The sequence below is a fragment of the Herpailurus yagouaroundi genome, unplaced genomic scaffold (assembly GCF_014898765.1).
Source record: "Herpailurus yagouaroundi ecotype Mexico unplaced genomic scaffold, PumYag 213, whole genome shotgun sequence".
In the NCBI taxonomy this organism is placed as follows: Eukaryota; Metazoa; Chordata; class Mammalia; order Carnivora; family Felidae; genus Herpailurus; species Herpailurus yagouaroundi.
In genome coordinates this window covers 11,174,965-11,190,280 of record NW_024412444.1, presented here as the reverse complement: position 1 = coordinate 11,190,280, position 15,316 = coordinate 11,174,965, and the positions used below count along the sequence as shown (strand labels likewise).

The 15,316-nt window shown below is 38.2% G+C and overlaps 1 protein-coding gene across 4 annotated transcripts in view; it reads right to left on the bottom strand.

Moving 5' to 3' along the window:
- DNAH12 (dynein axonemal heavy chain 12) overlaps positions 1 to 15,316 on the bottom strand; it is a 218,839-nt gene that overhangs the window by 101,805 nt on the left and 101,718 nt on the right. For all 4 annotated transcript variants that reach the window (XM_040454701.1, XM_040454703.1, XM_040454702.1 and 1 more), the window contains 5 exons: positions 14,382 to 14,570; positions 13,077 to 13,228; positions 8,260 to 8,398; positions 6,268 to 6,434; positions 1,143 to 1,398 (listed from right to left, as the gene is read on the bottom strand). In XM_040454701.1, the coding sequence (XP_040310635.1) occupies positions 1,143 to 1,398; positions 6,268 to 6,434; positions 8,260 to 8,398; positions 13,077 to 13,228; positions 14,382 to 14,570 (903 nt within the window). The remainder of the gene's footprint in view (positions 1 to 1,142; positions 1,399 to 6,267; positions 6,435 to 8,259; positions 8,399 to 13,076; positions 13,229 to 14,381; positions 14,571 to 15,316) is intronic.

Here is a 15,316-nt window from a genome sequence, read left to right as displayed (position 1 = left end):
AAAAAAAAAAAAAAAAAAAAAAAAAAAAGGATCCCTTTCTGCCTCACCAACTCCCTTCTTTTTCCAGGAGATGTCTAAAATACATATAACATATTTTATAAATAGAAGAACTTTTCTGTATCAGAATAAGTTTAGTACTTTCAATGCACTATCCCTTTGCTCATAGTTTCTCTATTTTAACAGCACAAATTTTCCACCAGAGTAAGGGAGAAACTTCAGAAAGACACGATGCTCTCGGAAACTGATGGAATGATTCTAGGGAGTTTTGTGCTTCTGGTTGCAGTGATCCCACAGTGAACCCCACTTTATCAACGCTCCAGAAAGCTTAGTTCAGTGATCTATCACTCACTTACCTTATATACAATTTTCCCTTTTACCATTGGTGATGAGGCTGGCTATGCCCTCTGAGTAGAGGCAGATAACACACCCTGAATTATGCAAAGCCATTAGGCAGTCTTGTTTTCTGTTCCCACCCTTGTGTTTCCTTACTATTATATTTTTTCACTGCTACTCCTAAATTATGTTGTATGACTAAAAAGGATGCATTCATAAGCTAAAGTCCCCCAACCTCACCATCTCCCTATCTCCCTATCTATCTCCCCTATTTATCTCCCTATCTATCTATCTAGGCTCTATGCCCAATGTGGGGCTAGAACTCACAACCCCAAGATCAAGAGTTGCATGCTCTACCAAATAAGCCAGCCAGGCACTCCCTCTATTTCTTTTTAAAGACAAACATGCAGATTAGAAGGGAAGAAAAAAATCCATAAACACCAGGGTAGAAACCTAACAATTAGGGAAACCCCTGTGGTGTGGCAGATACTGATTCTAAATTATTTCCTTATAACAACCTTGTGAAATAGGTGCTATCTTCCATTTTAGTGATTAAAAAACTGAGTTTCTAGAAGTTCAAATTACTTTCTCTAGGCCACTTATAGCTAGGAAATGGCAATCAAGGCTCAAACCCAGTTAGATTCCCTGATTTCAAAGCCTCTGATCTTCCTGTTCTCAAGCCTCCTTAACAGTTTCTTAGATACCGAAGACCAAAGTAAATGACTAAGAAAAAAATGTTAAAAAAAAAAAAGGACCAAATGAGGAATATACGAAATACTAAAACATTTTATGTTGCATTATGTGCTCACCTCCATTGTCCCACTGACAAGTTGGTTCCCAATTAAAAAGTACTCTGGAGGAAACTCATGAGTCCTAAGGTAGAATGCTACAATTGAGGAGAAGATTCGGACCATAGTTTCGTCACTGAAAGTATTAATAGAGCAGATGTTGAAATGTCGAATAAAACGAGGAGTGACTGGATTTCTTCCACCACCTGGAGGGCCCATGGCAGCCATCAGCTCTATGTCAACCAATGTGATTTTACTTGTATCCTTAAGGTCATACCTTGAAAGCACATAAAAATTCCAAAGCAATCAGTTATAAGCCAGTAAAGATAGAATGAAATGTTGATCTGCCTAGAAATGTAATCTGATTTTAGCGTCTCTAAAAGAAAGAACCCTAGGGGTACTGGATGGCTCAGTCAGTTGAGTGTCCAACTTTAGCTCAGGTCATGGTCTCCTGGTTCGTGGGTTTCAGCCCTGCATTGGGCTTCATGCCTACAGCTCAGAGCCTGGAGCCTGCTTCGGATTCTGTCTCCCTCTCTCTCTGCCCCTCCCCCGCCTCTCTCTCTCAAAAATAAACAAACATTTAAAATTTGTTTTAAATAAATAAAGGGAAGAACCCTAGAAAATGCTTGGAGTAGAAAAACAAAAATAATTAAAAATATTTTTTTATTTGATATAACATTATATTCCTTTCAGGTGCACAACATAATGATTCCATATTTGTATATATTGCAAAACAATTACCCCAGTAAGTCAAGTTAACATCCATCACTACACATGATGACAAAATTTTTCTTGTGGTAACTTTCAAAATCCACTCTCCTAGCTACTTTCAAACATGCAATACAGTATTATTAACTATATTCACCATGCTATCCATTACATCCCTCAGACTTACCCATTATATAACTGGAAACTTATGGCTTATGACATAACCTTATGACTCCCTTCACCTATTTCACCCATCCCCCAACCCCTGCCTCAGGCAACCACCAGTCTGTGAAGAGAATGTGTGTGGTGTGTGTTTTTTAATGTTTATGTATTTTTGAGAGAGACAGAGTGCAAGTGGGGCAGGGGCAGAGACAGCCAGAGACACATAATCCAAAGGAGTCTCCATGCTGTGAGCTGTCAGCACAGAATCCAACGCGGGGCTGGAACTCACTGACCACAAGATCATGACCTGAGCTAAGTCGGATGCTTAACCAACTGAGCCACCCACGGGCCCCAGAAGAGAATGTTTTTTAAAGCAGTGTCCTATTTCTCCTTCCAGTGACACTAATTCTGTTGCCAAATTCTGGGTATCTATAATGTCCTTTCATTTTACCCTTCCCTTTCCAGTTTGACTCTCTACTTTTTCCTCCCTCACTCCAAATCCAGAAGCATGGATGAGAGATCATTCTTGTTTGTAGCTGGTTATAGGTAGGGTGACCACATATGCCATTTTGCCTAGGACAATTCTGGTTTGTGCTTGCCTGGAGTCATTATTATTATTATTTTTTTAACATTTATTTATTTTTGAGACAGAGAGAGACAGAGCTTGAACAGGGGAGGGGCAGAGAGAGAGGGAGACACAGAATCTGAAACAGGCTCCAGGCTCTGAGCTGTCAGCACAGAGCCCGACGCGGGGCTCGAACTCACCGACCGTGAGATCATGACCTGAGCCAAAGTCGGCCTCTTAACCGACTGAGCCACCCAGGTGCCCCTGGAGTCATTATTAATAACACTCCCCTTTTGTGCTTAGGAATGTCCCAGTCCGAACAATAAATTATATAGTCATCCAGTTACTTACAGCAAAGTCCTGATTTTGTTTTCGTATCTCACATCTTATCTTCAGAGCACATAAAGATGCCTAAATAGTACCTGTAATGCTTTTGTTATGTAAAGAGAGACACAATGGGGGAATAGCAAAGCTCCAAAGAAGTTTTAATCAGAAAGGAATATATAAATGGCTCAACGTAGTTGGAACCAGAGTGAAAATGTGCCTATTTCTAACAGGCCATTAAGTCCTTTAATACTGAAGTTCTTACAAAAAGGGGGCAGGGAATGTGGGAGAAATCTTTATAGGCAGTCCTTAGTTAATAGTACTCCTAACAAAAAGTATGAAAATATGACTTGGTTTTTGGCAACTACCCTAATAACTATCAGTAGGGGGCTTGTTAAATAAATTATGGCAGGATCTACACAACTAAATTGTATTAAAAGCCAATGAAATGAAAAAATAAAAGGCCAATAAAATGAATGAAATAAACAACATGAATAGGTGCTCAAGATAAATTTTTAAGTGAAAATAAGTTATAAAACATTGTATAACATGTCTGTTTTTTAAATTTTTTTTTTCAACGTTTTTTTTTTTAATTTATTTTGGGGACAGAGAGAGACAGAGCATGAATGGGGGAGGGGCAGAGAGAGAGGGAGACACAGAATCGGAAACAGGCTCCAGGCTCTGAGCCATCAGCCCAGAGCCCGACGCGGGGCTCGAACTCACGGACCGCGAGATCGTGACCTGGCTGAAGTCAGACGCTTAACCGACTGCGCCACCCAGGCGCCCCAACATGTCTGTTTTTTAAAATAAAAATGTATTTGTATAGAAAAAAAACACCTTGAAGGAATAGGAGTTATCTCCTGGAGGCAGGATTCCAAGGGTCTGTAGTAATAACAAAAATGTATTTCACCCCTAATAGCCAAAGTAATTTTGAAGAAGAAGACCAAAGCAGGAGGCATCACAATCCCAGACTTTAGCCTATACCACAAAGCTGTCATCATCAAGACAGCATGGTATTGGCACAAAAACAGACACATAGACCAATGGAATAGAATAGAAACCCCAGAACTAGACCCACAAACGTATGGCCAACTCATCTTTGACAAAGCAGGAAAGAACATCCAATGGAAAAAAGACAGTCTCTTTAACAAATGGTGCTGGGAGAACTGGACAGCAACATGCAGAAGGTTGAAACTAGACCACTTTCTCACACCATTCACAAAAATAAACTCAAAATGGATAAAGGACCTGAATGTGAGACAGGAAACCATCAAAACCTTAGAGGAGAAAGCAGGAAAAGACCTCTCTGACCTCAGCCGTAGCAATCTCTTACTCGACACATCCCCAAAGGCAAGGGAATTAAAAGCAAAAGTGAATTACTGGGACCTTATGAAGATAAAAAGCTTCTGCACAGCAAAGGAAACAACCAACAAAACTAAAAGGCAACCAACGGAATGGGAAAAGATCTTTGCAAATGACATATCGGACAAAGGGCTAGTCTCCAAAATCTATAAAGAGCTCACCAAACTCCACACCCGAAAAGCAAATAACCCAGTGAAGAAATGGGCAGAAAACATGAATAGACACTTCTCTAAAGAAGACATCCGGATGGCCAACAGGCACATGAAAAGATGTTCAGCGTCGCTCCTTATCAGGGAAATACAAATCAAAACCACACTCAGGTATCACCTCACGCCAGTCAGAGTGGCCAAAATGAACAAATCAGGAGACTATAGATGCTGGAGAGGATGTGGAGAAACGGGAACCCTCTTGCACTGTTGGTGGGAATGCAAATTGGTGCAGCCACTCTGGAAAGCAGTGTGGAGGTTCCTCAGAAAATTAAAAATAGACCTACCCTATGACCCAGCAATAGCACTGCTAGGAATTTATCCAAGGGACACAGGAGTACTGATGCATAGGGGCACTTGTACCCCAATGTTCATAGCAGCACTCTCAACAATAGCCAAATTATGGAAAGAGCCTAAATGTCCATCAACTGATGAATGGATAAAGAAATTGTGGTTTATATACACTATGGAATACTACGTGGCAATGAGAAAAAATGAAATATGGCCTTTTGTAGCAACGTGGATGGAACTGGAGAGTGTGATGCTAAGTGAAATAAGCCATACAGAGAAAGACAGATACCATATGGTTTCACTCTTATGTGGATCCTGAGAAACTTAACAGGAACCCATGGGGGAGGGGAAGGAAAAAAAAAAAAAAAGAGGTTAGAGTGGGAGAGAGCCAAAGCATAAGAGACTGTTGAGAACTGAGAGCAAACTGAGGGTTGATGGGGGGTGGGAGGGAGGAGAGGGTGGGTGATGGGTATTGAGGAGGGCACCTTTTGGGATGAGCACTGGGTGTTGTATGGAAACCAATTTGACAATAAATTTCATATATAAATTAAAAAAATGTATTTCAAAAATATGACTTAGCTTCAACATTAGTCTACCCTTGCCTTTGATTAACAAACAAACAAACAAACAAACAAACGAAAAACCATGCATACTGGGGCCTTAGGGAAGTATATTTAAGAGGAGGGAATGAAGAGTTACTAATCCTAACTAAAAAATACAATATCTCGGGGCGCCTGGGTGGCGCAGTCGGTTAAGCGTCCGACTTCAGCCAGGTCACGATCTCGCGGTCCGTGAGTTCGAGCCCCGCGTCAGGCTCTGGGCTGGTGGCTCAGAGCCTGGAGCCTGTTTCCGATTCTGTGTCTCCCTCTCTCTCTGCCCCTCCCCTGTTCATGCTCTGCCTCTCTCTGTCCCAAAAATAAATAAAAAACGTTGAAAAAAAATATAAAAAAAAAATACAATATCTCACATATTGGAAACTAATCATATCATCATAAAAATGGGATGGAGGGAGCGGAAGAATTATCTATGAAATTGCTGTCAAAACCAAAATGGTTTTGACAAATCTTTCTCAAAGATATGGCAGTCCTATCTCAGAGATATGGCAGTCACATAAAATACAGAAATTTAAAGCAGCAGAGGCATAGGGTGCTGATTATAGTTCCTTAGTTTGAAGTCTACCCACAAATTCTCAGCCCTGGGAGAATGGAACTTTGAAAGATGTAATCTGTAAGTTATTTTCAGTGACTGAAAATAATAGTTGAAAAGGAAAGAGTTTACTACATTATTGAATAAATACATTTCCAATACCGGATTACCCATCCCAGTAATCTAACTCACACGTTCAGAGGACAGAACGTCATCAAAAGGTATAGAAAAGTCTTCTAAAAATTTCTGTAGAGGAAAATCTAAGCAACCGTTTTTTTCCCATAAATATTGAAAACATGTATTACTTTGATGTGAGTCAAATAGAAAAAGAGAACAAAAATGACTTTAGCATGGCTAATTAAAACTTCAGTTAAATAGTTACCAGTTCCCACAGTCAAAAAATTGTCGTAATAATTCAATAGGAGGTTGAGCTCCGTATTTCTCCAATGCAGGCATATTCATGTCATCTATAAAAATTACACACTTCTTTCCCATAGGTGGTCCAAAAACTCCTTTGCGTCTTTTATCCAATCTAGCCATAATAATATTCTAAAATATAAAGAAGAGTAGTATTTAAAGCCATACGTAACATTAGGGGGAAAAAAAAGAATTTACAGTCTAACTGTATAAGGAAATAATGACAAGAAGCACTCTTGTGTGTGTTTATATTTATTCATTTTTAGGGTGATATCAAACCTTATATTCAACATCAAAAAGCATTTACTGAAATCCTTCTATGGGCTCAGAATTGTTACATACATACCTATTTATATATTTATATTGCACACAAATGCAAAATATTTTCCTCATTGGATACCTCAACATACCTATTAACTTTAACTTAATGTCTAAAAGCACGAATCTAAATTTATACGACTTTGAAATTAAGGGAATTCTATAGGCTTAAAACAACAGAAATGAGTCCCCTAGGTCAGGTGAGAATGGACACACATGAATTTAGGCATGGATGATTAAAATGGTGACTAGAGGGGCGCCTGGGTGGCGCAGTCGGTTAAGCGTCCGACTTCAGCCAGGTCACGATCTCGCGGTCTGTGAGTTTGAGCCCCTCGTCAGGCTCTGGGCTGATGGCTCAGAGCCTGGAGCCTGCTTCCGATTCTGTGTCTCCCTCTCTCTCTGCCCCTCCCCCGTTCATGCTCTGTCTCTCTCTTTCCCAAAAATAAATAAACGTTGAAAAAAAAAATAAAATAAATAAAATAAAATGGTGACTAGAAAGGGTCTCATGCAGTACTTTAAACTTGGCACAAAGATGGGGATACCCAGCTGCTAGGTTCCTGTCACCTATTGTCACCGAAGATCATACAAAAATCCACAGTTTGAAAGATCTTTCATGGACAGAGCTTCAACACCCTTAGGGACCCTCAAGGAAAGTTTAAAAAGAACAGTTGAAATTTCTTTTTCTCTCCCCTGGTGTCTTCTACAGTTAAGAAATCAACTGTGGCTTCTTCTGGTGCTTATAAAAAAGGATGACAAAGCTCAATAATTTAGCAATCATGCAAAAATGTTCCTTTGAATGTGGTTCCAACATTATTATGTTGGTGTCCTTTTATGTTTTCAAAATTTATTTGAGAGAGAGTGCACACATGTGTGCATGAGCAAGGAAGGGGCAGAGAAAGCAGAAGAGAGAGAATCCCAAGCAGTCCCCACTAATATCAGCACAGAGCCAGATGTGGGGATCCATCCCAGGAACCATAAGATCATGATCTGAGCCAAAATCAAGAGTTGGTTGCTTAACCGATTGAGCCACCCAGGCGCCTCAACTGGGGTGCCTCTTATCCTTTGTTTTTAAATAGGCAAGTTTAAAATAAAAATCAATATTCAACCCCAAAATTTAATTAATACAGATGGGAACATAAATTTTTTAAAAATGCTCTCTTGAACTTTTGCTTTAAAACTTGTTTTTAAAACCTTACTTATAGGGGTGCCTGGGTGGCTCAGCCGATTAAGCAATTAAGCCCCTGACTTCCACTCAGGTCATGGAGCCCCACATCTGGCTCCCTGCTGTCAGCACAGAGCCCACTTAGGATCTTCTGTTCCCCTCTCTCTGTCCCTCCCCTGCTCCCACTTGTGCTCTTTCTCAAAAATAAATTAAAAAATTAAAAAAAAAAACCCAGAAACTTACTTATAATGCAAAAACCAAGAGTTCTTTAGTTTTACTTAAATTTATAGAAGATTTACACAGCTGCTCATAATTTATTATCAAATTGGTTTCCATACAACACCCAGTGCTCATCCCAAAAGATGCCCTCCTCTATACCCATCACCCTCCCTCCCACCCTTAATATACAATTTTAAAAACTAATCAAATAAGGTAAAAAAGTTCATTATTGACCCATGTTTCTGGCTTTAAACTAACCTGAACCTGGTTGGCACTGGTCCGTGCAGAGAAATTAATATAAAAAGGGAAATACTGGTCCTTTTCCAAGTGATTCATTAGTTTATCCTTCACATACACTGATTTTCCTGTACCGGTTGGACCCACAAAAAGCAATGGCCTTTATGAAAACAATGAACATATCATTTGAAAGGGAAAAAGACAGAATAACATTTTTACTGAAGAAGGCTGAAATTGGTTGCAAACTTAAATAATCAAATCACCTTCATCTAAAAATTCATGTTTTAATCATGTAAGACTGAAAAAAAGTGAGGACTGGCACACACTTCGTTTACTGTTACTGAGACTTGAATACTATCAAACTATTGTTTGGACAGATGTAACATTACTATATGCAAAACCACTCATAAACAAGTAATAACATGCTTTGCTTTTCAGAAAAGAAAGCTAAAGTTTGTCTCCTCAGAAAAGGGATGTATTTTTGTACTTTCAGTTGGAGGTACGGGCAAGGGGGTGCAATGTGGAAGAGACTAATAAGGTGAGACAGTAAGATAGGATTAGGCTGTTTCACAGTTAGTAAAAACTAGGTGACCATGAAGTCTAAAGCTAATAGTGATATATACCTCTTAACCGGATTTTAGAATCTAAAATAGCATTTTAGAATAGCCTTTAGAAACATTTGTCTAAAGTGCCACGTCGGGCTCTGTGCTGACAGCTCAGAGCCTGGAGCCTGCTTCAGATTCTGTGTCTCCCTCTCTCTCTGACCCTCCCCCACTCACACTCTGTCTCTGTTTCTCTCTCAAGAATAAATAAACATTAAAAAATTAAAAAAAAAAAAGAAACACTTGTCTAAAAGTAAACTCTAAGGAATTCTCAATTCAGTGGGGCCTCAAGCAGAGTTTCTCATTCTTTTTTTTATTTAATGTTTTATTTATTTTTGAGAGAGACAGTGCAAGTGGGGAGGGGCAAAGAGATAGGGGAACAGAGGATCTGAAGCAGGCTCTGTGCTGACAACAGAGAGCTGGATGTGGGGCTCAAATCCATGAACCTGAGCCAAAGTCAGAAACTTAACTGACTAAGCTACCCAGAAGCCCCAGGGTTTCTCATTCTTGAGTGATCATAACTAATTTAAAAAGGAAAAAAAATCCTATGAATTTATGTCCACAGAACTGTGGGGAATCACAGTGGAAATCTTGTTTAGAATTAAAAATTAAATACCGACACTCTGAGTGATAATTTGGCACCCCACAGTACATAAAGACAAACACAAGGATGGATGCTAAAGCTGAGAAGCAGTGTCCTGTTGTACACGGTCATCTAAGGGACCCAAATTATGCTAATATTAATTTTAAAAATTATCACTGAAGCACCATAAAATTAAAGTTCTTTTAGAACTACAGTGGCCCATACAGGCACAAGAACAGACACTCCGATCAATGGAACAGAATAGAGAACCCAGAAATGGACCCACAAACATATGGCCAACTAATCTTTGACAAAGCAGGAAAGAATATCCAATGGAATAAAGACAGCCTCTTCAGCAAGTGGTGCTGGGAAAACTGGACCAGAAGAATGAACCTGGACCACTTTCTTACACCATACACAAAAATGAACTCAAAATGGATGAAAGACCTCAATGTAAGACAGGAAGCCATCAAAATCCTTGAGGAGAAAGCAGGCAAAACCTCTTTGACCTTGGCTGCAGCAACTTCTCACTCAACAGGTCTCCAGAGGCAAGGGAAACAAAAGCAAAAATGAACTATTGGGATCTCATCAAAATAAAAAGCTTCTACACAGTGAAGGAAAAATCAGCAAAACTAAAAGGCAACCAACAGAATGGGAGAAGATATTTGCAAATGACATATCAGATAAAGGGTTAGTATCTAAATCTATCAAGAACTTCTCAAACTCAACACCCAAAGCACAAATAATCCAGTGAAGAAATGGGCAGAAGACATGAATAGACATTTCTCCAAAGAAGACATCCAGATGGCCAACCGACACATGAAAAAATGCTCAACATCACTCATCCTCTGGGAAATACAAATCAAAACCACAAGGAGATACCACCTCACACCTGTCAGAATGGCTAACATTAACAACTCAGGCAACAACAGATGTTGGTGAGGATGCGGAGAAAGAGGATCTCTTTTGTGCTGCTGGTGGAAATGCAAACTGGTGCAGCCACTCTGGAAAACAGTATGGAAGTTCCTCAAAAAATTAAAAATAAAACTACCCTATGACCCAGGAGTTCCACTACTAGGAATTTACCCAAAGGATACAGGAATGCTGATTCATAGGGTCACACATACCCCAATGTTTACAGCACTGCTATCAACAATAGCCAAAGTATGGAAAGAGCCCAAATGTCTATCAATGGATGAATGGATAAAGAAGATGTGGTGTGTGTGTATGTGTGTGTGTGTGTGTGTATATATATATATATATATATATATATATATACACATACACACGATGGAGTATTACTCAGCAATCAAAAAGAATGAAATCTTGCCATTTGCAACTACGTGGATGGAACTAGAGGCTATTATGCTAAGCAAAATAAGTCAGTCAGAGAAAGAGAAATATCATATGACTTCACTCATATAAGGACTTTAAGATACAAAACAGATGAACATAATGGAAGGGAGGCATAAATAATATAAAAACAGGGAGGGGGACAAAAACATAAAAGACTCTTAAATATGGAAAACAGAGGGTTGCTAGAGGGGTTGTGGGAAGGGAGACAGGCTAAAAGGGCAAGGGGCATTAAGGAATCCACTCCAGAAATCATTGTTACACTATATGCTAACTTGGATGTAAATTAAAAAAATAAATTAAATAGAAATTAGAAAAAGAAAAAAAAAAAACTATGGTGGCCCCTGAAACTTCATCTACATGTTTCAGTCTGAGTAACACTTGCCTTATAGACAACTATTTGTTAAAAAAAATTTTTTTAATAAAATCCTGTTCTTGGGGCACCTGGGTGACTCAGTTGGTTGAGCATCTGACTTCTGCTCAGGTCATGATCTCGCAGTTTGTGAGTTTGTGTCCCACCTCGGGCTCCATGCTGACAGCTCAGAGCCTCGAGCCTGCTTTGTGTTCTGTGCCTCTCTCGCTCTCTGCCCCTCCCCTGCTCATGCTCTGTCTCTCAAAAATAAACATTAAAAAAATTAAAAAATAAATAAAATAAAATACTGTTCTTAACTTGGGGCCCAGGACCAATGGAAGAAATTCCGAGCGTTCAGAGAATCTGTGAACTTGGATGACAAAAAAGTTGTATCTTTGCTTTTACTATCCTTAACTAAAATGGAGCGATTGTATCAATAGTACCTGTGTCTTTGTCACCAATAGAAATCACAGATAATATTCTAAATATTACAATGGTTACAGATATCTCAAAAATATCACTTATGCTTATTACTTCTTCAAAATTGTGATGGGCATCAGACTCACTGCTAGATCATCGATCTTAATGTGTCAACAAACATGAATTACACAAACATAGGTCAAATTTGTTCAATATTTTAGTAAATGTATTTCAATATGTCCTTTCCTTCACAATTTTGTATTTGTATGTATTCATTTAAAAGCATTATTCTAAAAAATAATAAAAACATTTTAAAAAAGCATTATTCTGACAAATGGTTCATGGCACAAAAGGGGAAAATAATTCTTATACTAGGATATCCCCAGAATTGGCAAGTGCCTTCCGTTCCTTTTTCTTTTCAATATTAGCCTCTACGTGTAAAATTTTAACAAATAAGCACTGAGTAATGTATAGAAGTTTTGAATCACTATATTGTAAACCTGAAACTAACGTATAACACTGTATGTTAACTATACTGGATTAAAAAATTTTTTAATCTAATAATAGAAATAATGTACCTCACGGGCTATTTTTTTCTGTTTTTTCTTTAATTAAAAAGATAAAACTGTCACAAAATTCACGTAAAAACAGATTCTTCACCAAAAACAAATAAACCATGACATTCATGCACACTATGTAAGCTTGTCTCATTTAAATAGCATCAATGAGGGGCGCCTGGGTGGCGCAGTCGGTTAAGCATCCGACTTCAGCTAGGTCACGATCTCGCGGTCCGTGGGTTCGAGCCCCGCGTCAGGCTCTGGGCTGATGGCTCAGAGCCTGGAGCCTGTTTCCGATTCTGTGTCTCCCTCTCTCTCTGCCCCTCGCCCGTTCATGCTCTGTCTCTCTCTGTCCCCAAAATAAATAAACGTTGAAAAAAAAAATTAAAAAAAAAATAAATAGCATCAATGATAAATTATGCCTAATGTTTTAAAAGAAAAATAACTACAGAAATGTTATTAAGAAAGTTGGTATGAATATGCCTACAGTACAGACTAGACTTTTGATCAGTTTCCTGTCCTCTTCTTTGATGGGCTCTTCTGATTTAAGTCTGAGATCTCCACATTCATCTTAAGCTATGAAGAACTGGCATAGGACATACTTGAAAAATTTTAAGTGGGAGGTTGTGGATCATAGTGTGTCTGATACTCAGGAGCATATCAAACTTGTGAGTAGAATGCATGCCTTTCACCAACTGCAACTGACTTTTAGTCTGCTGTTACAAATACAAGAAATATAAAGTCGTTTATGAGGCAACAAATATGGCGGGTAATTTTCTGGAGTAGGCAGGAGAAAAACCTGGATGTTAGGTTTACCACTAGTAACAGAAGTCACTGCTAGCATGTCAGTTAGTCCCCGAGGGTCTCCATTATCTGAAAATGGATTACCTTTATGTTTACTTCAAAAATCCTATGATCCTATTAGAATGGCACTGTTATATTTAAAATGCATTTTCATAAGAGTTTCTTACTTTGCATAGGTAATACTCAAATCCATTAGAAATGTATATCTAATTGTGTCCATTGTAGGGACTATTATATCTTGAATCTTGACATGTTTTTCTCCTAGATAAGCACTTTTAATTAATTCATTCCAGTGGACCCAGCGACCTCGGTTTTTCAACTACAAGAGAACATAAGTTTTAAAATAGAATCATGCCCTTGATATCTGAAAGTCTCTTTTTAACATACTGTTATCATATTCGCTTTTAAAAACCCTAGTCTATCATAATAATAAAAACTTTCTGTAGGAGTAATTCATCTAAAATAACATACATGACATTTTATAGTCATGAGGTAGATTAATAAGCACCTATGAATCCACCACCCTATTTAAAGAAACACACATTTATCTTTGGATTAATTATCCCCCTGCTTCAGTGCTATGGCTGGCATTGAAAAATCTTTTCCTGTTTTCCAGCAAATTGTGTATGTATATGGTATGTGTCTGGATGGTGGTAATTTTCCAAGTTTGAGTGTATATGTCTTTAGTAATTCATATTCTTATTTTTTTTTAGGTTTTAGCTTTTATTTTTATCAAAGTTACATATGCACATATTTTAGAGTTAAAACTTTTACAAAGGTTAAGAAAAAGAGCAGTTTCCCACTCTCGTTTTCTCCTCTCCAGTAGCAACTAACTTTGCCTCTTTAAGCTGGACATTTTGGGATTCACCTCCAACTCAAAGAATCTAATTGTGTGATCATCTCTTGATTTTTTAGTTTTAGAGATTTTTTTTTTACTTCCCACTATGACTAATGAAGATGAATCTCTCTCTCTCTCTCTCTCTCTCTCTCTCTCTCTCTCTCTTTCTGGCCATATTCTTAAAATTCTATATTAGTATGGTGTTGGGGAAAGATTTCCACACTAGTAGTCAGGAGAGCTGGATTCAAGTCCTGGCTCTGCTAGCCACTCACCTTTCTAGGCATGCTTCTCTATCTATAAATCCCGAGATTTAGTTAAAGTTGTAACAAAGCCCTCCACAGATCGTATGTCTGCACAGAGAGATCATGACCTGAGCCAAAATCAAGAGTCAGACACCCAGCAACCCATAAATTATTATTTTTAAGTGGAGAAAATATATTTAACTTAAATCTGAAATTATAAAATATCCTTAAAGAAAGTTATCTACACTGTCCACAAGTTAAAGGAGGAGAAGCTAAAGAGAAGGGACTAAAACACCAACCACAGGGGTCAAAACAACTGGGAACCCAGTTTTCCCTGCCGACCCAAGACTTTGTGTTTTGTAACTTACCATGCCAAGTATTTTATATCATACCTCATACATGTAGTCATAGACCAGGCCTTTTTCATCAAAGTGGCATTCCCATTTACCCACAGAGTCTGGCACTGGGTTGTTTACGTCTCTTCCCATTATGATTAACCGTAGGAAGGTGTCAAAAACAATCCGACCCTCTGTATCACAACTCCCTCCAATGGACCAAATCAAAGAAAATACGAAGGAAGCCTGTTGGTTAAAAAATTGTTTTAATTTAAACTAATAATTTAAAATAAATTTCTCACAAATTAACTAATATTTTACATATTAAGGAGGCCTGGTTAACATATTTAGAAAGGGTCAGATGTCCAGCCAGGTAAAGTGGAATGGAGCACAGTTAAGTCACAGAGAGCGTTATTTCTCTAGCACTATCTATCTAAATTTAAAATGTCCATGCCAAGTGATCTAGGAATTTCTCTTTTAGGAGTTTATCCTTGAATATATTACCACCTGTCAAAATGATGTATACATAAAAATATTTACTGCAGCACTGCTGATGACAGCCAAAGATAAGGAGCGACCCAAATGTTCTTCAATAGGGCTCTATTTAATTGGATTATGCTATGCATATTGGAATACACGCAGCTGTTTAAAAAGGTAACTCAATAAGTATACGGATATGGGACAATCTCTAAGGTATATTGTGAGAAAAGGTACAAATCTGCATGCATAGTATGTTAACATGTGTAAAACATGTATTCACATAAAAGAGAGTATGGATCAAATATCTCCAGCAGGCTACTTAAGGCAGGTAATGGTATTTGCCTTGAGAATGGCTAGGGCACTAGTATGGATAGAAAACCTGCTTTTGCCTTTTGAATTTTACTCTAGGTACATGCCTTATCTAGTTTAAAAAATCTATCAAATTTATATATATTTTCAAGAGAAAAATTTTAACCAGGTATCAATTTATAGTAGTCTTTTTTTTTTTTTTT